This window comes from Orcinus orca, chromosome 3, assembly GCF_937001465.1.
Source record: "Orcinus orca chromosome 3, mOrcOrc1.1, whole genome shotgun sequence".
NCBI classification, from domain to species: Eukaryota; Metazoa; Chordata; class Mammalia; order Artiodactyla; family Delphinidae; genus Orcinus; species Orcinus orca.
The window spans coordinates 60,640,201-60,663,166 of NC_064561.1; the positions used below are offsets into that span (position 1 = coordinate 60,640,201).

Sequence of the window (22,966 nt, forward strand, 5' to 3'; positions counted from 1 at the left end):
ATTTATTTCTTCCTGAGGTCATGAGAAGTACAGAAAGTTGGTCTGAGGTGTTTTTCTGTGGGGGTGAGGAATCTTATAAGAGTGGGGGTGGCCTATACATAGAAAACTATTTGAAACTTGAATCCACTAGAGTGTAAGCCTTGCAAGGACAGGAATCCTGCCTGTTTTATTTCCTGCTACATAACAAATAACCCCATATGTTTCTTCATGGGTAAATTAACCATAAAATTAATTCTCCAGATCAACTGTTTTAACTTAACACAATCTAAGGAAAATGTGTGTTTTTCTTAAAAGTCCCACAAATAGGACATCAACAAATTCACATGAGTTCATGAAATATAAAACCAAAACAATGAAAAGTAAAATCAGCTTTTATCCTGCTAATCCTACCCCTAGCCTCAGAGACAAGAATTACCACTAGTCTGCTAATCTTTTCAGTGCATTTACAAACATTCATAAAAACATACAAATTCATAGATTTTTCTCCCTTCATTTTACATAAATAGAGCCTTCTGTGTGTATTTTTCTGCACCTTGCTTTTTATCCATTAACAATATATTTCAGAGATCATTCCACATCAGAACATATAAATCTAACTCATTCTATTTAACTGTTCCATAATCTTCTGTACTAAAAATACATATTAAATTTTATTTAATTATTTCCCATTAGTAGATATGTAGGTGTCTCCAATCTTTTGCTGTTACAAACTGTACTATTTTTAATGCCCTGGAACACATTTCTTTGTACATATGCCATTATTTCTCTCAGATAACTACCAAAAGTGAAATTGCACTGTTGACATGTATGTGCATTTAAAAATGTTATGCTTACCATGAAATTGACCTCCCAGAGCACCATAGTGCTTTGCATTTTCATCAGCAGGGTGTGAGAGTATCTGCTACTCCTTCCCCTCACCAACACTGGATACTAAGCATCTTTTATGAATATACTAATTTAAAATATGCTTTTTCGTTTAATTTGCATTTCCCAGATGACTTGATAGATTGAACCTCTTTTAAATTAGTTATTGACTGCACCTTCATATGTTTGGTACTTTATCTGACAACTTTGTTCTGTTTTTCTGATTAATTTCTGGATGCTCTTTATTATATTCCAAATATTAATCCTTTGTTATATAATTTTCAAATACATCCTCCCATCTTCTGCTTGGTTTTGAACTTTGTTTAACTTTTGTCTTATAGAAGTTTCAGATTTTGAAAAAACTATTCTTATTTGACCTCTTACAGTTGACTCACTTCCTTCTTGAAAAATTTTCCACATTAATTTTCCTAAACACCATACTTGTCTGGTTTTCCTCCTAACTCACTAGCAACTCTTTCTTAGAATCCTTAACAGGTTCTTCCTTCTCTGTCTGGCCTCTCAATGTTGGAGTTCTTCAGGGCTTGCTTCCTGATACTCTCCTCAAACTACATTCTCACTTGGTGTGATTTAACCATCCATAGTTTTAAATACAATTGTCATGCTGTCAGCCCTCTCTTTAATTAATATCTCCAGGTCATAGCTGCCCTCTAAACTCCAGACCACAAGATCCAATTTGCTTCCTTGACAACCCCAGTTATGTGCTTCTTTGGAATATCAAATTTCATGCATCCAAAACAGAATCCTCCTATATCTCGTACCCCAACTGCAAATTTCCTGAGTCTTCCCTATCTCCATAAGTAGAGCTATCATCTACCGTGTTACTAAATCCAGACACTTTTTTTTGTAGTTCTGATAGGAAACTAACATGTTATAAGGCAGACTTAAAGATTTTAGAAAGGAGAACCAATCAGCCGGTATTGGAAATATGGAGTTAAATTGAAATAAATGTAAAGTTCAACCATAGGAGCAAAATATAAATCACAGAAATGTAAGATGATGCCTGAACAAGTTTATAGCTGCATATATAAAATTTGGAACTTGATAAGTGTGCCTTCAATTTCCTCATCCAAGGCATCTGTTGACAAAGTACTGGGCAGGCCACCAGAGACCTCCTTCCATATTAATGATAATGATTGTGATTCCTAACATAATTCCAGAAAAGACTGTGCCAGTTACTGTATTTAAGAACTCTGAATGCATCATTGCATTTAATTTTTACAACACTCAAAGAATTTGATATTATAATTATCGTCATTTTAAAGATGAGAAAACCAAGGTTTAGAGAGGGTAAGTAACTGGCCCAAACTCACGCAAGTAGTAAATGATGAAGCTGGAATTCAGACGTAGGTCTTTCTGATTCCAGAGTTCAGTTTTGTCCAGCCCACTTAGAATTAGGAATAGGGTTACCACTTCTCATGTTTATCTTGACTCTTTGGATAAATTTGGTGAAATATTTATCAAAAGGTCAACTCTACCGTCCTGCTTATATTTCTCTATCTTGTCTGCAAGCCGTGAAGATTAGTAACTTGTTCAAATCCAGGCATTTTTCAGTCTCTTTTCTAAAAAGGAACTAAGGTTAGATCAGGTGGCCCTATTCTTAGTAATCTCAGATTGAGTCCTGTCCCTGGGTACATGTTGACTATTCAAAGAAATAATCAATTTAATACAAGCTCACCTCAGGGTAGGGACTAAACTCTACTATAGAAATCACCCTTTTCACATTTTTTCAATTGGATCATTTGTTCTTTTCTTCTACTTCTGAATGGCAGTGGCCTGTTTACAGTACTCTTTTTCATGGCATTTGTGCTGCTTTTGATTATAGAGTTCCTTATTTGACTCCTATAAGGCCAATTATTCCTTGAGGGTAGAAACTATGGCTTTCTTTTCTCCATGTACCATATAGCCCCTCACACAGTATCTGCAAAATAGTATATAGTCAAATGATCAGTACATTTTTACTGATGAAATATCTTCATGATTATCTTCAGGTTTATGAAGGATTCACATGCTCAAAATTGAAAATTATCTGTTTTTTCTTTTTTTAATCTTCCCTGAGGCTCTAAAAAGTATAGAGGACTTAGTCTACAACCCAAGACTCACATTGAGGAAAGCCAGTTCATGGCAGCACTATGAGACTATGAACTTTTTTCTCTTAAAATCTTTTTGAGAGAATGGAATTGTACTTTTCCAGGTTGAATTAAAAATGAGCTAGTCTGGCCTCAGTGGTTTAGAATAGTAAGTTTCCCATGCTTGGCCCTGTCCTCATAGCCCTTTGACTTACATGACATTTTATTATTAAACAAGCAGTTGGGTAGCCAGTGAAATAAAATATGCTTTTGCAAGGCATTTTTAGAGGACTCTGATCACTCAGATTGTACTAATTACACACAGTAGCAGAGATGTCTGCAGTTGTGTTTGGTTGTTTTCTGTTGGATAATTGTCTTCTTTGGGAATATCCAGCCCACAATCAAAATAGAAGTGAAGATAACACTTGGTTGGCTGATGAAATAGTTTGTCCTATAGATATGTACATTACATAGTCTTTTTTTAAAATTAATTTTTGGCTGCGTTGGGTCTGTTGCTATGCGTGGGCTTTCTCTAGTTGCGGCAAGCTGGGACCATTCTTCATTGCGGTGCACAGGCTTCTCATTGTGGTGGCCTCTCTTGTTGCGGAGCGTGGGCTTTAGGCGCACGGGCTTCAGTAGTTGTGGCACACGGGCTCAGTAGTTGTGGCTTGTGGCCTCTAGAGTGGAGGCTCAGTAGTTGCAACGCATGGGCTTAGTTGCTCCACGGCATGTGGGATCTTCCTGGACCAGGGCTCAAACCCATGTCCCCTGCGTTGGCAGGCGGATTCTTAACCACTGTGCCACCAGGGAAGTCCCGGGTACATAGTCTTTTTAAAAAATAGCTTCCAAACATGAAGTAGTGTCATAAAAATGTTTCTTGGGGCTATTTTAATTTGTATGCACACATATATAAGAAAGAGGCATAATGCCAGCATGTGAGCAATGGATTCTAACAGGTTCATCCTGTGTATGAACTGATTCTTAGTGAATTTGGAGCCAGCGTCTCTCTCCTTGTCACATCTTTAACCTGATTCTGTAACTGTGTTTTCCCCATCTGCCAACATCTCTCCTAGTCTCATAGAAGTTACTTTTGCCACTCTAGGAAACTCACATCAAACATAACAGCAGAGAAAGGAAGAAATATCCTAATGAGAAAACATCGGCTGCTTTCCTACTCAAGTCAGGAATAAGACAAGAATGCCTTGTCATCTCTGCTGTTCAACATTGTGTGTACAAAATCCAAATGACAGAAGGAAGAAACATGATAATTTTATCTGATGTTAACCAGTAAAATATGGGAGAATATTCCTTTGGAAGCCTGGCCTCAGCTCAGTCATTCTTCAAGCCAAGTGATACTCCCTACTTGGGAGGCATAGCGTGAACATATAGACTGTGACTACACAGAGTCACGTGGGTGACAGGTGATAGGAATAAGCCATATTGATTTGATTTGAGGTTAAATAGGGATTTGATTCTGGAATTCTTTGTTCACTGGATAAACGCCAAGGATTTTGCCAGTCTTGTTCACTGCTGTATCCTCTGAGCCTAGTAAAGTACCTGGAACATCATGAGACTTGACAAGGGAATGAAAGAATGCTTCTGTTCCTTCTCCCCTGGCCTAGCTTCTCTTCTATTTAGCTGTCTCTATGCTGATTAGCTCTGAGGGTCCATGGCAGAGTAGGGACTCAGGGTGCTGACAGTAACTTTAGACAGAGATTTTTCTGTACCTGAAATCCACTGAGGATTCCAGCTTTGGCTTCTTGGGTAAATAATTCCTATCCTGCCTATGTCACTACCTCACTGTGAAAATCAAACAAGATAATAGATGTGCAATTGCTTTCCTAACTGCAAAGCTCTGTCCTCATGGGAGAGATAAGTATGTTGTAAGAGCAGACTATTTATAAGTTAGGTAACACAAGCAGAGTTTACATGCAAAGTTTAGCTTTGTGGATGGGTTTCTCTATTCATGCCAGGCTTCAGCATCTTCCCTGGTTCTCCAAGTATAGATCTTGCTCAAACTTAGGTCACTCACCTGATTCCTAAGAAGGCTGAACATTTCTTCAAGCACTTCCCAAAGAAATTCTTACATATCTAACTTGGCTCTTGGCTGTCATCCTCTGTTCTCCACCCTCAATCCCCCGATGAAAAGGTTTTCCATTGACCTGGAGGTCTCTAGACCTGCCCTGTCCAATAGGGTAACCACTAGCCACATTCGAAGAGCTCAGTGGTTACATATTGTAAGTGGCTACTGGATTAGACAGTACAAATGTAGACTATTTCATTTATCGTAAAAAGTTCCAGTGGACAAAACAGCTCTAAAGCTGTTCTAAAGGTTCTAAAGCAATTTGAACCTTCTCTCTCGAAGGAAACAATGTACATTTTCCCTCATACTTATTAACTCCTGTTATCCACCAGAGCTTAATAATAAATAAACTGATTCTAGTGGATGGGCTATATTAAGTCTTTGACATTTCCATGCATAAGATTAGTATATTCAGATTTATATGTGGAATCAATAAAGAAAAATATGAAGATAGGGAAAAAGTGAAAGTAAGAAAGAGGCAAAGAGAATGAGGTTCCCCCAAAAAACAGTAGAAGGAAAAAAAATTCTTTCAGGTCATTATTGCCGCTTGTTATCAGAATTTATAATTGTATTCATGTCTTGTTTACTTCTTTATTATCTATCTCCCAGTTAGACTGTCAGTCCCTGAGGGCAGATAACATCCATTTTATTCCCAAAAGTTCCCCCAGGGTGTAGCACATTGCTCAGTTAATACATTTGCTGAATGAATGAATGGATGCCCTTATCAGACCCTATCTAGACCCTATTGTTCACATGGACAGTGTATACTGAAATAAATTTTCACCACTTAAAAATTTTTTTTTGTTAATTCCTTAACTGGAATAGTTTTTTGTTTGTTTTGTTTTTCCACTATGTAGACACTTGCCAACTTTCTAATTCACCCCATCAGAATTCCCCATTTAAATAAAGGTTTTCACATAGTAGATTGGAAGATTACCCATGGATGAGGAAATAATTTAGGTTTGATTTACTTTGGATCCTTAGAGGTTTCTGCTTAGAGGTTTTTGGCCTTTGCCTTGAACTTTGGAGGCTACAATTGGATTCAACATTTGCCTCATTGTTTTGAGCCAAAGCAGACTTAATCTGGGTAAACCAAGGCTGGGTGAGCATGACCTTGCCTTCTCTCCCCCAGTCTCCCCCAGGGATGGCTGCATAATTCGCAGCCCCAATGCAAAATGAAAATGGGGGGCCCCTGGTTCAAAGGGCAGGAACACATTTCTGTTAAAAGTATTAAAATGGAAATCCTTTTTCCTTCCTCCTCAGTCTTTCTCTCAACTTGTCATGTGTATTTTATTTGCTATTTACCTTTTCTCTAGTAGAAAAACAAAATGCAGTTTTAAAGTATTAGCAGAAAATTTACCGTCTGTCTTTATATTGTGCACTGACAGTTTTAAATGCAAAAATAAGAGCATTTAACCTGTGTGTGGAGTCACCAAAATTATACAGATTACACAAATTGTATTTTGTAGTTCAGACATGCTTATGTATTTTATTTTTACCAGACAATGCACAAAACTAACGCAACTGTTTTTATTTCACTTCTTGATAGACACACATTCTACTAACATTCTCCCTTCAGCTTACTGGGGAGTAAAGAAGGAGTGAAGAGAAAAGAACCATGATTTGCTCTATCATATCCTTTCTTTCTATGTCAGTATTTTCAACATAAGTGCTTGGCTAATAGAGGAAGGCAATGCATGTGGAAAAGACTTGGTAGGGTTCCTTGATGGTTCCTTTTTCTTAGAAAATCACTGCCTCCTTTCTGCATCTGGCAAGTTCTGGTTCAAATGGAAAACATGGGCTCTCAGGGCCACCAGCCATCTGCTTACTCAGTCATAGATGTGTTGATAGGAAACATGAGTGCAGAATTGTAGTGGACCCACGATCTGTGGGAATTCAGCAAGACTCAGCAAATACAAGGTAAGCATGTTACAGAAGCTGCTGACAGAAAGACGATGGGAGAAAGGAAGATGCTTTATATACATTATGTATTCACGTTGTGTTTGCTTTGAGTCTTAGTAACTATGTATGCTTGGTCTACCAGAATTCTGTGCTCACAGGGCATCACTAACGTGAGAGGCAGCAAGGAACTATGGTGTACACACATACTGCACGTGTCATCTCTGCTCACATGCATGCTTCATTGTCCCTCAGAGATCACAAGTTCAAAGATAAAGTTACTGAGAATTCCAAGATGAGGACAAGCAGAACATTACACCAAGCTCTGGGTTCCTGTGTGACTGCTTTGGTCACACAGCCATGAAGCTGGCCCTGTCCTCAGTCCTTCCCCAATCCCAACCTGAAGGAGCTCTCACAAAACATTGTTCTTGTTGAGATCACACCGGGAAAACAGTGAGAATAACATCAGAAGAGCTCCACTTGCTTCATCAAATACTCAGGGTTAGAAAAGTTAGTGCTGTTTGCAGAGTGTACTTGCAAAAGTTCGGTAATCAAGTGGCTTAAGCTGCCCTCCAGGATGCCTACTGCTGGACTAAAGTGCTGAGGCCTAAAACATCATCCTTTCCACTGTCTCTGACTCAGAGGAAGGTGAACTTTGGTAAGTAAACAAAGGGGCATTGGACCCAATGTAGCATAATGGCTATAGGGGCTGGAGTCTGTCACATCTGGATGTCAGTCCTGTCTGAGATCTGTCATTTACTAGCTATATAATCTTTAGCATGTAACCAGACATCTCTAGGCCTCTGTTTCCTCACCTGTAAAGTGGGAATAATATTAGAACCCATCTCCTAGGGCTTTTGTTAAGGTTAAATATGATAACGTATGTGCAGAGCTGAGCCCAGCTTCTGTTACACAGAAAGTGCTCCATGCACGGAAGCTGCTGTAACTGTTGTTATTATAATTGTAGATATAACATTGTTCATATCTTGGTTAAAACAAACAACTTCTCCAGTTATTTTCTCAGCCTCCTGATAAGCATCTCTTAAGAAATGAGTCAATAGAAATCTCTGTGTTCTAAACACTGCTCCTTAAACAAGGAACGCAGAGCTCCCTCTGTTAGAAGAAAAGCCAGAAATGAATGAAATTAAATTAATTACACTGTTTATAAATAATTGTTTAAACATGAGACAAGACCTGTTTCCTGGGTACATCATGCCCTGTGCTGAACAGTTGGGACTCTTATTTTGAATATGCCTTCTGGCTTTTAAATTACCTGTAGGCATTTCTTTGATCCGACATAAAACATGCTAACGTGTCTAACAAGTTGGTTACAGTCTGTGTGTATTTGTTTTCCCCCTTTGGCTCTGCAGGTGCTCTTGTTGCTAGGTTGTTAGGGTTCCATGTACCAGCCCTCTGAGATTGGTGCCCACTGTGCATGTCATACTTCAGGGCAAACCCCAAACCACACCCAGCTGCAGTGGTGCTCAAGGTGGTTTATCAGAGGTCAAGAATAGAGGCAGTGTGATGTGGGGCTCTGACCCTTGACCCTGGCTGCACACTAGAGTCACCTGGGAGCTCCTGGGTTCCACATGTAGAAATTCCATTTTAATTGGTCTGGTTGGGGACCAGAAATGCGTATGTTTTAGGAGCTCTAACGTACAGCAGGATTGAGAACCATCAGTGTTCTCAATGGACACTGGAAAGAGCAGGAAGCCTGTCTTCTAATTCCTTACTGATTGCTGTCATTTCTCTCAGCACCAATAAAATGAGAAAGTTCACATAGATAATGCTTCAAGTTTAGGTCTAGCTCCATGTCTTAAACTATTGAGATAGTCTGGATTTAAACTGGTAGTTCTCAACTGGGGACAGTTTTGTTTACCAGGGGACATTTAACAATGCCTGAAGGCATTTTTGGTTTTCACAACTGGTGGATGCTACTGGCCTCCAGTGGACGGAGACCAGAGATGCTACTAAACATTCAAGAATGCATGGGACACCCCTCCCCAGAGAATTCTCTGGTCCCAAATTTCAAAATAAATCTGTGGTTGAAAAACCTTGCTTTAAACCAGTCCTCTGGGATTTGTAACAAAGAACCTCCTTACCTCTGCCAGGGGACAGCAGGAGGAGAGGTCTTTGATCAATGCCAGGAGTTGTGTGTGCTTTTATCTGCCTACTACAGTGCAGCCCCTGCATCCCTTGGCTCCTCTTAATCCACATCCACACCCAAGACAAGACAAGGGGGAAAAAACCCTGTAAAAGGCAATTATTTCTGAGAGGAAGGGCCCTGAATGTCCGTGGTTAGAGTGCCAGTAGTAACCTTGCAGATAAACCCTTTCTCCGAGGCAGGCTCTGTGAACTTGTTCCCTTACAGCATGCACTTGCCAGAGACACAGTCCTCCTAATTTAGTCGGAGCAGCTGTTCAGGAAGGAATTGCCTCCAAAGCACACTTAAGAGACCTACTAGGAAACCACATCCCTGTGTAAATGTGTGCTTAGTCCACACTGTAATGATACCTGACTCTGGCCCATAGAAGTGGTAAAGCTGCTTCTTACTCTGGGTGTCGACAAACTAGAGTGTCTCCAGGAGAGGAAAAACATCATGATTTTCTTTGCAGAATTCATGAAGGAATGGGGCATGATGAGTTTAGGGCTCAAAGAAGATTCAGGTCATGAGCGTTGTTTTTAATATCTCTGAAGGCTGTTTTGGGAAAGAGGGATCTGATTTGTTCTGCGTGGTCTCAAGGGAAAGAGGTAGGTACAAAGGATTGAAGTTTTAAGAATGCATGTTTCAGCACAAAATGGAACGGATCCTCTTACTAAGTGTTGATGGACCATCAGTCACTGGAAGCATTGACTGATCATTTGTCAGCATGGCCAAGGAAGGGGTGGGAGGTCAAAGGAGATATTGTCAGACCCTTTCTTTGTGATTGTGTGAGTTACAGAACCACGCAAGTCCTCCCACAGTGCAGTTAAACATGAGAGAGCACAACCTACTTTAGCCAGTGTAGCACTTTGTTTGGTTGAAGCTGGAGACCTTCTGGAAAGGTTACCAGTGGGAAGAGATGTGCCAGAGGTGATATTGTCAATTGCAGGGACCATTTTCTTTTCCTTTATGATTCTTCTAGCAATCTGGCTAGTAGGAAATTTAGACACATCTAAGGAAGGAATCCATTCCTGGGTTCTATAGATGCCTGCTTAGTGGTTAAGCAGTTGATTTTATTCCTGAGATCCTGTTTGAGAAAAATGTTGTCATATCCACCTATCCAGATAAATTTCTGTTCTTTGAGGCTTTAATATGAATGGAATTGCTGTTTAAAGATTTGTAAGGAGAAGGACTGAGATTAAAGAAATATCCCCTCAACCTGGTTTTCATGTTCTTCCTTTTTCACATGGGGACAGTTAAGACCTGGACTTCTCTGGTCTGAAGGTAGTTAAGGCAGGGTCCCAACCTAGAGGAAATCAGAGTACTGATGAAGAAGTTTAGTGTTATGGCTAAAAGCATAGGACTTGGCATTTGATGAACCTCAGTCTGAATTCAGGTCCTGCCACTTTGAACCTGCATGATCCTGGGCAGGTTACTTGACCTCTTGCTGCCTCGGTTTCTTCCTGTGCAAAAGTGGAAGTAAAGGTGGTTCTTGCCTCATAACACCGTTACGAGGCTGGTGTGAGATACTGTACATATAGAGCTTGGGATAAGTAACTTATTGATATATTGTGATCTCCTTATCATAATCATCATCTTAGTAGGCAAAAAAGCAGGAACACTAGGTTGGGAAGACAAGGCTTCTTTTTCTGGAACACTGGTGCATTGTCAGAACTGGGTCTGAGGGGAAATGGTTTGGGGTCAAAATCATCATAATATCCTCCTCATAAGGTACAGGATAGTTCCTGAGCAATAAGTTCAGAAGCAGAAGGAAAATTACTTCAACTGCAAGGATAGGTAGGGGAACTGTGGGGAAGGGAGTGAGGCAGAAAGTTCTAGCTTCTGTGCTCCAAGAAATGCTGTGAAATCATCTCCAACCCTTGAGCCAGGAAACCTGGTGGATGGCTTCTGGTTATATAAACAAATATCTGAGTGTGCTCTGGGTTATATTCAACCAAAGAGCCAAGAACCTGCTTTTTACCAAGTGATTTCTGAATTATTTTCTCATTCTCATTTTTTACAAGATTCTTGGAAACATTTCACAGTTAGAATTGTCCTTGGAGAGCTTTTTGTTCTCTAAGAAATGGGTGAATCTATATTTTGATAAACCTGACAAACAAATATATTTGGTGCCTACTCATGTTCCTTTTATTCTTTTCAAACTTCTATTTCCTTTGCTGGCTTGTATAATGGAATTTTTCTTCTATTTGTGAATTTTCATTGCCTGCTTAGAGTTTCTGACTTTGGCAAAAGGAGTGTGTGTGTGTGTGTGTGTGTGTGTGTGTGTGTGTGTGTGTATGATTGTCATGTATAATAACTAGTTGCCTAAGAATAACTTGGTTTCTTGGTCCAGACGTCACCATCTTTATTATCGTCATCTTAGCATCTACCATTTACTGAACACTGGTTTTATATGCCAGCCATTGTGCTAAGTGCATTACATGTGTCATCTCATGGAATCCTTAATATAATCCATGGAGCAGGTATTAAAATCCCCATTTTACTGATGGGGAAATTGAGACTCAGAGAGATTAAATAACTTGGCTACTGTCCTATAGCTGGTGAGTGGTGGGCCAGGATTCTAACACATGTTCACCTAATTTCAGAGCCCTTGCTGTTAACCACTAAGCTGTGCTCCTTGCTAGTTAATTAATCACTCTTGAAATAATGCAGAACTTTTGATTCTTAGACATGGAAAGGGCTTCAGAAGTGATCTGGTCAAATATCCCAACCAATGCAGTGATCTCTTCTACAACTTATCTAGTAGGTAGTTGTCTGTCTCCCCTCCCAATGAGGGGTAACTTATTATTATCCAAGGCAAGACATTGGCTGGGTTGCAAATTATAATTTTTTTGCCTCTGGTTTTCTTTTGGGACTATGTGTATAATATAACCATAAAGAGAGAAGCTATTTCATGTGTATCGTTTAAGAGAATGTTAAGGCCATTCAAACATGTGGGATTTTAAACTGTAAATGCCAGCTGGATTGAGCTGTAATAGAATAGCCTTGAGCAATATAGTGTGACTTGCAGTGGGCAGATAGTGAAGGGCATATAAAGCCCTTCTTGCCTGACCCAGTCTGGTTTTCCAATTCATTTCCCTTAACTCTCCCCCGACCTAACTCCCTATGCAATAAGCATGCAAGATTGATCAGTTTTCCCTAGATAAGTAGTGAATTCTCCAGCCTCTGGATTACTTCTGCTGTCTCAAATGCTCTTTCTCACTTTGCTGCCTGGCACAAGCCTACTCATTCCTTGAGGCACAGTTCCAATATGAGCTCTCTCAACTTTCCTGATCCCTACCCCCTGAATATTGGAGCTAACCACTTCCTCCTCTGGGCTCTCACACCTGCTTCTCTTTTTCTTGGAGGCTCAGCTCATCCTGTGGGATCTTAAGTAACTTTATGCACTTAAAACACCCTCTGCTCACATGGACAGCTTCTCGAGAGCAGGACATTTCCTACCTGCAGTGTCTAAGAGTCGAGGGTGCCTGTTCAGTGAAGGTGCACATTTAGTGAAGCTGGTATGATAAGACTCTGAGTTGGATTTGCCTGGTTCAGCTGGTGGCTCCACCTCTCCCTAGATGATTTGACTTGGGCAAGTTACTACGCCTCATTCCACACAACTTGAGCCTGTAAATAATAAAACCTATGTGATAGGATTGTTGTGAAAATTATATGAGATAATCCATGATTAGTTTAGCACAATCACTGACACATAATAAACGCTCAATTAATATTGGCTGATATTATCACGGATCCATACTTTTCTCCTACATATTTTTAGGTTCTGTCATATCAAAATAGTTCAGCAGAAGAAGCAGGCAGACAGTCTGATCCCCCAGACTCAAAGTTCCAGTCTTTTATTTGTGCTTTAGGAACTGTGGTAGACAGTGGGAAAAAGCCACACAAGGAAATTGGTTTGACCTTTAATTATATGTGCACATTGAGAAATAGAAGTGCATGCGGATTAGAATAAGCCATGCGTACTGACTTGATCTTGCACTTCAGCATGTTGAAACATGGACATATCTGAGGCTGGTGGTGCAATTAAAGAGCCCCTGAGAATATGTTTTTTCCAGAGCTACAAGGTTAGGCATTCCAAACTGTGCAAAGTTAGCTATCTGGGGTTCTTTCTGCAAGCAGCACAAAATAATAGAAAGATCCCAGAGTTCCCACCCTGAGGATGCATTGCTTTATGTCCTTGTCAAGACACTGTCCTCCCTGCAATTAAGTTTTCTCATCTGGTAGGGTTTTTTGTCATTTGCCTGCTATTTTCACAATTTTTACCCATATCAACATTCTGCCCATGCTATTATTTATTTACTATATATCTTTAAATACATTTTTAATTTAAATAAATCTGTTTGTAAATGGAACTCTCTATTATGACCTTAAGTGAAAAATCATATAGAGAAGATGATTTTAAAATTAAATACAATGAAAACAAAACAAATTATTATTATTTGCATAACTTTTTACTATTAAAATTTAATAATATTGTTTGCCAAAGTCTCTGAGTCAAAGGCCTGCTCTCCATTTTATTAGGTAGTAGAGAATTGTTAAAGGCCTGCTCTCCATTTTATTAGGTAGTAGAGAATTGTTAAAGGCCTGCTCTCCATTTTATTAGGTAGTAGAGAATTGTTAAAGTCAGAGTGGGGCCAAACTGAGTACGTCTCTTTGAAATGAGCAGAATGAGTGAAAGAAGTATTGGATCTCCTTACTGTGATTCAGATTGTTTAACGTTGTGCCTTTTTGTTTGGCATATCACCTGTGGAAAACATCCCATGTTTGGGAAATACTAGATCTTCCAGAGTCAATATTCTCTTCTGGTTGATAGTGATCTAAAGACAAATGAAGAAATTGGCCTAGGCCATCACCTTTTGAGCCACTGAGTTTACTGATAAATTAGCACAAGTTTATGTGCCTACTGTTTATAAACAGTTCAATTAGTTTTTATCAGCTAATTGTAACCAAGCATTCTATTTTTTTCATCACATGAAAAACACCTTAAAAAATATTGCTTTGTGCATCTCTTTACATTTTTTGCCACCTCATTTTCATGATTCATCACCAAGTCTGTCCTCTTTTCATCATCAGTGTCATAAAAGCGAACAAATACCCCTTGTCCACTTTGCTAAAATGGACTCTTTGCATGCATGTCAATGCTTCCTTTCTGATCCCTTGTGCAGAATCGCTGAATGTCTCATACTGCTAGCTCTGGCCCTTCCCACTCACTTGTCCTTTCTCTTACTGCCCCCTGTCTCCAGTGCTAAACTGTGCCTCAGGTGTGAGTAGAATAACTGGACATTCACCTCCTCAGGGAATCTTATACTCCCATGTGCCTAAGAATTATGTGAGAGCACTTTTTAAAAATGCAGATTTCTGCCCTCCCCATCCCACCCCTGCCCTCTCCCCACTCCCCACTCCCACCCTCTTGTCAGAGGTCTGATGTGGATCCTGGGAATCTGTATTTGCCATAAGTACCCAAGACAATTCTGATGCACACAGTCTCTGAACAATTTTGTGAAAGATGACTTAGCTAGTGATCTCTCTCATCTTCTCCTCTTTTTCCTTCTCCTCCTCCTCCTCCCTCTTCTTCTGGAACAAAGGGAATTGTAACTCTGTTTCATCAACCGTTAATATTAAACTTCATCACAAAACTCTTCCCACTGTACAAATGATTTCCATGTTTCCCAATGGACAGAATTCCTGATTTGGGAGGCAGAACACCTGATTTATAGCACTAGATCCACTGTTACCTAGCAATCAATCTATGCCCCTACATTGTACCTACTTTCCTTCCTTACAGGTTTGCGTTGAAGATTAAATGTGGAAAATGATACAAAAATGCTTCATAAATTGTAGAGGATTTTACTAAAACTATTAAAACAAGAAGCTGCATCTTAAGTCTGTTAAAATATCAGAGATTCTTTTTTAATGATGTTTTGCATCAGAAATTTTGAGCGGCTCTGCCAGTGTTTCTGATCAAGCATGTGTTTAAGGAAGGACAGTTGTGGTCTCGCTGCATTTTAAGTTGTGGCATCTCAGGCGCTCCCTATCCTATCCTAACGAGATACATTTAACAGCTTTGCAGTGTAACTTCACAGATTCAGAAATTGAGGTCTTTCAGATTCTTTAATACAAATCCAAAAATTATCCTCCCTGTTTCCAGCGAAACCTCTTCCCTCCACACAGAATATAAAGTATCAGATACTAACAAAAGAATATTAAAGACAAATTTGAAGCAATTACCCACAGCTTTGGAGAACAGTCCCACACACAGCTGGTACCCAATAAGAAGGTCTGTATTTGTCACCCACCATCTCTGCTCCTCATAGAATCAGAATGTCAGAGCTGCAAGGGATCTTACAGATAATCCTCCTTGTTTAAAGAACGGGGAAAATAAGGCACAGGAAAGGGACTAAGTCCTCAGAGGCATGCATGGATGGAGGCTAAAAAGGCATTGGAATCCAGGTTCCTGTCTTCTGGTTTATTGTTCACATTGCTGAGTTAGTAGGGTGGCCTTGTGGTTGAAAGTGAAAGGGGCTCACTGAGTGTTAAAGCTGTGCCTCCTGAGTGTGATTCATTGTATGGGTCGAGGTCTCTTGGGGTGCAGCATATTGCACCATGACTTTGTATCCTGAATGAAGACCTAAAAGGCAGATGATATTAAATTGTTAACTGTGAACAATTAGACTAGTACAGGAGTGTAAACTGAGACTGACACAGGCCAACCAGGACACAAGATCACCCTAGCATTATTCTCAAGTCTCCTTTTTCCCTACTTAAAGGGAGTTGGTTGTGAGTCCTCCATGGAGTTAAGAGGCTGGGCCATTTTCGTTTATTCATGACTTCTCTCCTTGGCAAGGGCTATATTGATGTTGTCTGAATAAAAAGGAGTGGTACCAGGCACCCAATAGCAATTCTGCAGAAATCTCAGTCTTTATTTGAATATTTGGAAGGATTATATGACATAACCAATATAACATTTTGGAAACACTTCCCAAAGAGCCTCCTCCTTGATCCCCAACTGCTCTGGAGCCTTCCACTTACCCAACTCAATGCTTCACTTTAGCCCAGATCTTCCTGCTTTGTCTTGCATCCTCTCTCCTCATTCTTCATTATGTTTATTCACTTAGCCCCTTCCTCTGCTCTCTCTACTTTCCTTCTGACTCTGCAGGTTCTTTTTCCTTTTCCACCTAGTCTCCCTGGTTCTGAATCACAGAAAATATATACACCTCTTGGCAAAGATGTTCTTTTAGTGGGTAAGAGGGGTTAGCAGGAAAGAGTCCCATATTAACGTCCCAGTTACATTGTGTTTCAGTAAGAGGAGGAGACACATCATACTGTAGGCTTCCCAGGGGAAGAATAGATATAATATACACCCACGTACATATTCCTTTTACCCTGAGTCCATCATAGTGGGACAAAAAGATGCTAGAGACAGCAGAACATGAACACTGGGCTTAGTGGTGGTTCTCAAGATGATGAGTGACAGTGTATCAGGACAATTCAGAGCCCAGACTTTGGAATCAAAATTGACTGGAATGTAAGTCTGATTCTGCCATTTATTAACTGAGTAAATTTGGGCAAATTATTTAAACTGAAACTCAGTTTCCTTGTCTGTTAAATGGGTTTAAAATACATGAATTAATGGATATAACACACTTAGCCCAGTGCCTGGCACACAGGTGCTGCCCTAATGGGTGGTGGTTTTTATTGTTGCTAATAATGATAATAATAAGTATGATACAAAGGGAATTTGGCCAGTGAGAAATGAGAAACCCTTCCTTTCTCCCTCCCTCCCTCCCTCCCTCCCTCCCTCCCTCCCTTCCTCCCTTCCTTCCTTCCTTCCTTCTCTCCTTCCTTTCTTCCTTTCTATTCATTCATTCTTTCTTTTAATAGATATGTTCAGTGAATAAAACAGATAAAAATGTGGGGCATATGTAAAGACATTAGGCCACATCTTGAGTTTTCTAGAGAGCTTATACTTGAAGAATGGCATGTGGAAAATCTGGCAGAAGGAATGTATAACCAAAGATGAATCAAAAGGTATGTTTAGAGCAAGTAGAAAACCCAGAAATAGCTGTCATTATTTAGGGACGAAATCTTGCATATTCTGCTTTAGTAAGAATAATCTTGCAACTGGAAAGAAGAGCACATCACAGGGAAAAAGTTGCTGCCTGGGATTGATGGAAAACTTTTAACTGTCTCTGAGCCAAGATGTATTATTTCTCACGGGATTAAAGGAACTGGTTGATAAGACCTCTGACTGGAGCTCTTTTGTGGACTCAGGATATGATGGCAGCCTGGAGACCAGTAAATATTGTCCCAGTTCTTAAAGAAAGATAAAAGCTAGACTGCAGAAACTATAGACTCATAGCTTGAAATAGACCTTATCAAAATTCAAAGACAGTTATTATACAAATGATTTGTATGCAAGAGTCAGTGTTGTTTCATTAAAAAATAATTCATGCCAACTAATTTCATTATCTATTAGGACAGATTTACTGCTTGACAGAGACATTTCAGCAAAGCATTACACAAAACCTTCCATGGGTGGGTCCATTCTCAGGCACACGGATTGTTACTGTCTGCTGGGAAGGCAGTCTGTGGTGGGGTACCACAATTCTCTGGCTTAGCCCTCTTCAATCAGTAGTTTTTTCTCTTGACTGAAGATTGAAGATCTAAGAAGATCTTCAAGAAGATCTAAACTGAAAAATCTAGGTAGCAATAGATTATCTGATCTTCCTATGTGTTGGTAAAATCCTTAAAGTCTAGCTTGAGTCAGTGCTAAATAATCCTATCTTGAATGTTGAAATTGTTATGATTTAGAATGATCTCAATTGACTAAAATGATACCAAATCAATAAAATGAAATTAAACTGAGACACATGTCCTCTATTTTGGCTAAATGAATGAATGAGTGAATAAATAAATAAATAAATAAAATAAACTGTACCAATGTAATAAAGAACCACAAGAATTGACAGCTGTTTGTATCAAAAAGATAAAAGTTGGCAATGAGTATAACATATAAGCCAATAGCATATTACCATTGTCAGAAATGAACTTAATGTTGACTGCATTCATAGAAGTAAACTAAATTGATGATGAAAAGTATGTGACATAAATCAGGCTCACTGTGTAAATTTGGGCTCTTTCCTGGTACTATATTTCAAGAGAGATAATTATAATAAGGATTGTGTTTAGAGGACAGTGCCCATTATGGGCAATAATCTGGAGACCATAATATATAATGAACTATTAAAGAAAATGGAAATGTGTAGCCTGGAGAAGAGAAAACTTGGAGGATATAATTAGTGGAGGGAAGAATTTTGAGTGGGCCTGGAGGGCATAGTAGTTCCACAGGGTAGAAGCTGTAGGAAGGCTGATTTTGGCAGAACATTAATAAGCTCTTGCCAATAACTAAAGTTGCTCAAAAATAATATGGCCTGGCCGGTCAGTGGAGATTCCTAAGCAGGGGCTAAACAACTACCCATCTGCATGGCACAAGGGGCTTTCCTGCAGTGGGTGGGCTCTTTCACCAGCCTATCTGTCCATTCCAACTCTGAGGTTCTGTGATCTTCTTCCCTCTCTAGGGATGCAGTGGAGTGTGGTGGCCAATGGGAGAGTCAGTCCCACCCCCCAACAACTTCTTCTTTGGTGGCTGCTCAGCCCAGTGACACTTAGGCCCCTGGGGCAGTGACCCTGAAGACAGCCATCCCTCCAAGAGAGGGCCAGGTCCTAAGCTGCTGCTCGTGCCTGACTGTGCCCGGTATTCTCTTCACCCAGCATCCATCCATTGGTGCAGGCACCCCATGCCCATTGGGCTTTTCCTCCAGGATTCCAGCAGGTGGCAGGGGACAGGAGGGCTCCCTTGTTCACTGGGGGTTCTCCTCCATAGATCCCCCTTGAAGGGATCTTTTTATTTCCTAGCACTCCCTCTTCCTGGCTTCATAGTCACCCTGGCCTCATAGTCTCTGTTGTCCCCAGTATATCCCCTTACTGTGCCTGGTTTGTCTCGCTCATGTTTCAAACACAATCACTCACTGTGTCCTGTCTCAGTGATAGATGTCCGCAAATATTCCTTCTTTGCTGTGCCTGCTCACATAACACTGTCAAAACACATCCTCCCTGCACCTGCCTTGGTCAGAGTTGTGTTCCAAAAGCACGCATCTCTTGCTTGTTTGTGTCTGTCACCGCCATGTTCAAACTACTCACCAGCTCATCTGTGTCCTGCTCTGTGCCAGACACTAATACACGTTCCTCCCGGAATGTGGGTCCAAATGTGCATCCTCCTGGCCAGCCCCCCATACCAGTCACAGACTTCCACTTGCTTTACCTTATGTCCATATCAGTCCTTCTCTTCAGGACATGCTCCATTTATTCACCATGGAAGAAACAGGGCAAAGATCCTTCAGAGGAAAACAGTCTCTGCAGCAACCTCGGAGGGAAGCTGAAGACAGACAGCTCCCTGCCAGTGCCATGGCCTCAGGCCCTCCTGCTGTGGAATGCTCGCTTTCCTGGAACAAATCCTCTCCTAAAGCGCCTTGGGCAGGGCTGGCGGCATCATAGTGTTTATTGAAAGACTTTGGAATCTTTCCCACGAGCTTGTAGCAAAGCCCATGGTACCAATTTATAACCCTTGAATCTGGCCTTGCTGCTCCCAAAGGAGAGAACAATTGGAGGCGCACACTGCCGAGACTTGTCACTCACTGCAGTTTCCCCAGGTGGAGGAGGCAGAACCAAGCAGCGCTTGGGGTGGAAAACAGTGCTTGACTTCAAGTCAGAGGACCTGAATTCCAGCCCTGGCTCCACTCCTAACATGTGGGAGATCATGACCTATGCCCTTCCATCCCTGGACCTCACTTTCTGCATCTGTCAACTGAAGTTTGGACCAGAGGATCTCTAAGATTCCATTCTGTTTCTGTGACAACAGGATGCTGCTATAGCCATCAGCTACCTCAGAAAGGTGTGGCCTGCCTGCCTTTTGACTTTGTTTCAGAGGAACTAGCCACCTCATTTGGGCCTTCTAGACCCTTGACCTTGCCAGCTTTGCCCTTCAGATAAACCTGGATGTCTTTCATTCAAAGCTAAGTTCATGGCTCTTGCCACCTGCCCCAGAGTGAAGGTCCCAGGGAGGTAAACGCCACCACATCCCAGAGCTGTGTGAGGTTTCAACTTTGGTCTTGGCTGTGATTTGATAGCATCTCATGACTTTATCATACTATCCTTGTTCCTGCTGCTTAAGAAGTCAGGTGTCATTTCCATTGACGTTTACTTTAGTTCTGGAATTGCACCAGACTGGAAAGAGACTTGGAATGAGGAAGAGAAGATTGACCCAAACCATCCAAATACAAAAAAAAAAAAAAAAAATTATGTGCCCTGCAAAGGCTTACAATTTTGTTGTGGAGAGAGTCATTCCTTAGGGAAGGGGAAAAGCCTCTAATGAGAAATGTGACTCGGAACTCCCAAATGCTGTTGAGAAAGACAGCGCCACGCTGAAATGCTCCTGGTGTAGGCTGGGGCTCTCACTGATCAGTGGAGCAGATTCATCTGGGGACCTATTCTCGTCATATATGAAGAAAGTTTATTTAAGTTCTTACTCGCACATTGACTCTGGATGGACCAATCCCCTGTGCTTTTTTTAAGTCACTGTTCCTCTGCCGTTAATGAGATTGGGGCATAGGAGGCAACCACCTTTTTGAGGATGATGCTTCTCTAATACAAAGGAGGGAGCAGCAAGGTATTGAGCCCCAAGGCCCTGAACCTGGCAGTGAGACTCACACTATCTGTCTGGCTGCTGCACACGCTGTTCACAACCTCTGTGAGCACACAGTAAGGATGGGTGCAGCAGAGAAGCAGCACAGGCACTAAATCAATTGCTGACTTACTGTGTGACCCTGAACTAATAACTGGACCTCTCTGGCCTCAGAAACAATCTCTCCTGCCTACTTCACGAAGCTGCTGTGGAGAAAAATAAGATAATTTTTGTGAAGATGTTCTGTAAATCATAAAATGACATTCTGTTTATTATGACTTTGGGTTACTGTGGATGCTCCTGGGAGCTCAAGGACTAAGAATTTCTTCACCAAGGGGTGGACCAATTTAGAGAGTGAGCTTTCTATGTTGAAAACTAATACCAAGGGATCATCTTTTTGGGGTCCATTCTTCCAAATTTACCCCTCTGCATTTAGTTATTCTAGGTTACCCAAAACACACAAACACTGAAAATTTATACATCACAAACACTCTTATTTGAGGGGATTTTGTTGTTCTCAAAGTAAAGAGGTGGATGGAGAGAGATGGGGACTACAGACTAACTTTGATGAGAATGAGTATAATTTTTCATGTAACTTCAAAGTCACATGGAATAAATTCAAATGCCTTTTTGCCATGAAAACATTTATTTAGAGGAAAAAGACTTGGGTCATCGAAATTATCTCCACCCTCTCTCTCTCTCTCTCTCTGTAGAATCCCCTGTGAAAAGAACCCTCCAACATAAATCAGATCATGAATGACCAGCTAACAAGAATGTTACATGAAGAGTCTACTAAGATACTGAACCAGATAATTTTGAGATTTTTTTCCTAATCTGATAGTCTGTGTAAATTATTGTTAATTATCATTTAGTGTTATTTAGCTAACACTTTAATTTTGTTTACAGTTTTAATAAAGCAGAATTACAAGTGGGGCCACTCATACAGTTTCTAGCAAATTGAGTCCCTTTGTGTAATCAACATATAAAGTACATATGTGCCCATTATACAGAACATGGAACTTAATTATATAACTCAAAGGCTTACAAGTTTTAATGATGGTTGTAGTTTTGGTTTTATGAAATTGTTAGTTATGCTTCTGATTTATTTGAAGCTAAAGCTTTGAAGTACTAGGACCCCTGATTCTAATTTGTTTCTATGGAAAACACTCTTGGCTTTACAATAATCCACTTTTTGATGCAGTTTCCCAGAATGTGTTCTAGGAAACATTGATAAAGTCTCTCTATTTATTGATAAACGTTAATAAATTACACATGTTTATATTTGTGCATTCTGTACATGTTTAAGAAATTATATATGGAGGGAAATATAAAGTCTTAAAACTATTAAGGGAATTTTGAGTATACAATAAAATGCCAAAGTCAATTCCATGCCTCAGTTCTGTGCAGCTTCTCTGTAATCTCTGTAACTCAACTCATCCCTTTGGGCGTTTGAAGCTGGAGAATTTTTCGTCTCCAGTATCAGGTTCTCCTCAAGGTAAAGAAAGAAGTCCAGGACTCCTAGATAATGTAATTCTACCTGTCTGTCTGTCTGCCACCTTCGTCAGCCTCAAGTGCTAGGACAGATCTCTTACATGGGTGATCCCAAGAGCAGGTGGTGTGGTAGGATTCAACCCAGCCACACTCAGGGCATATGCCATAGGAGCCATTCAAGTCAGCTTGTCAGTTGTACTCTATATTCAGAGGTCTTGAATTGAGGTTATTAAGCATGTGCCTCCTTTTTCTGGTGTCATGAACAACCCAGGATTCTGGAGTCCAACTCCCTTGCCATGGAGCTCCTGGGATTTTAGGCCTAGAGTACATGTCAGTGAAATCCAGGTCCCAACTCTTCTGAGTATGGGGCAATGGAAAGACCTCTATCAGGAATCAGGGGCAGGGTACTCACCCCAGTTCTTCTGTTCAGTCCTTGGGGCCACCATCATCTCACATATGAAATGAAGAGAGGGGACAAGCATTAGGTTTCAAATCAAAATACTTTCTTCATACACAAATTTACCTGGAACTCCATTGCAATAGGTCAGAGTAGGAAGGGGAACAGGTAGATCTGGGTCCCTCATCTCTACTCATTTTAAGCCATCCAAAAGCCCTAGGCAGCTGACCAGGCACTC

The 22,966-nt window shown here is 40.5% G+C and overlaps 1 protein-coding gene across 3 annotated transcripts in view; it reads left to right on the top strand.

Annotated features, from left to right (window-relative positions):
* HTR4 (5-hydroxytryptamine receptor 4) overlaps positions 1–22,966 on the top strand; it is a 322,803-nt gene that overhangs the window by 274,843 nt on the left and 24,994 nt on the right. The window contains exons 9-10 of one of the 3 annotated variants that reach the window (XM_033406830.2): positions 17,577–17,696; positions 18,679–22,185. The exons of the other annotated variants lie outside the window; for them this stretch is intronic. Of the exons in view, the coding sequence (XP_033262721.1) occupies positions 17,577–17,696; positions 18,679–18,769 (211 nt within the window). The 3' untranslated portion in view covers positions 18,770–22,185. Of the gene's footprint in view, positions 1–17,576; positions 17,697–18,678; positions 22,186–22,966 lie in introns of those variants that run through there. 3 annotated transcript variants of the gene reach the window in all.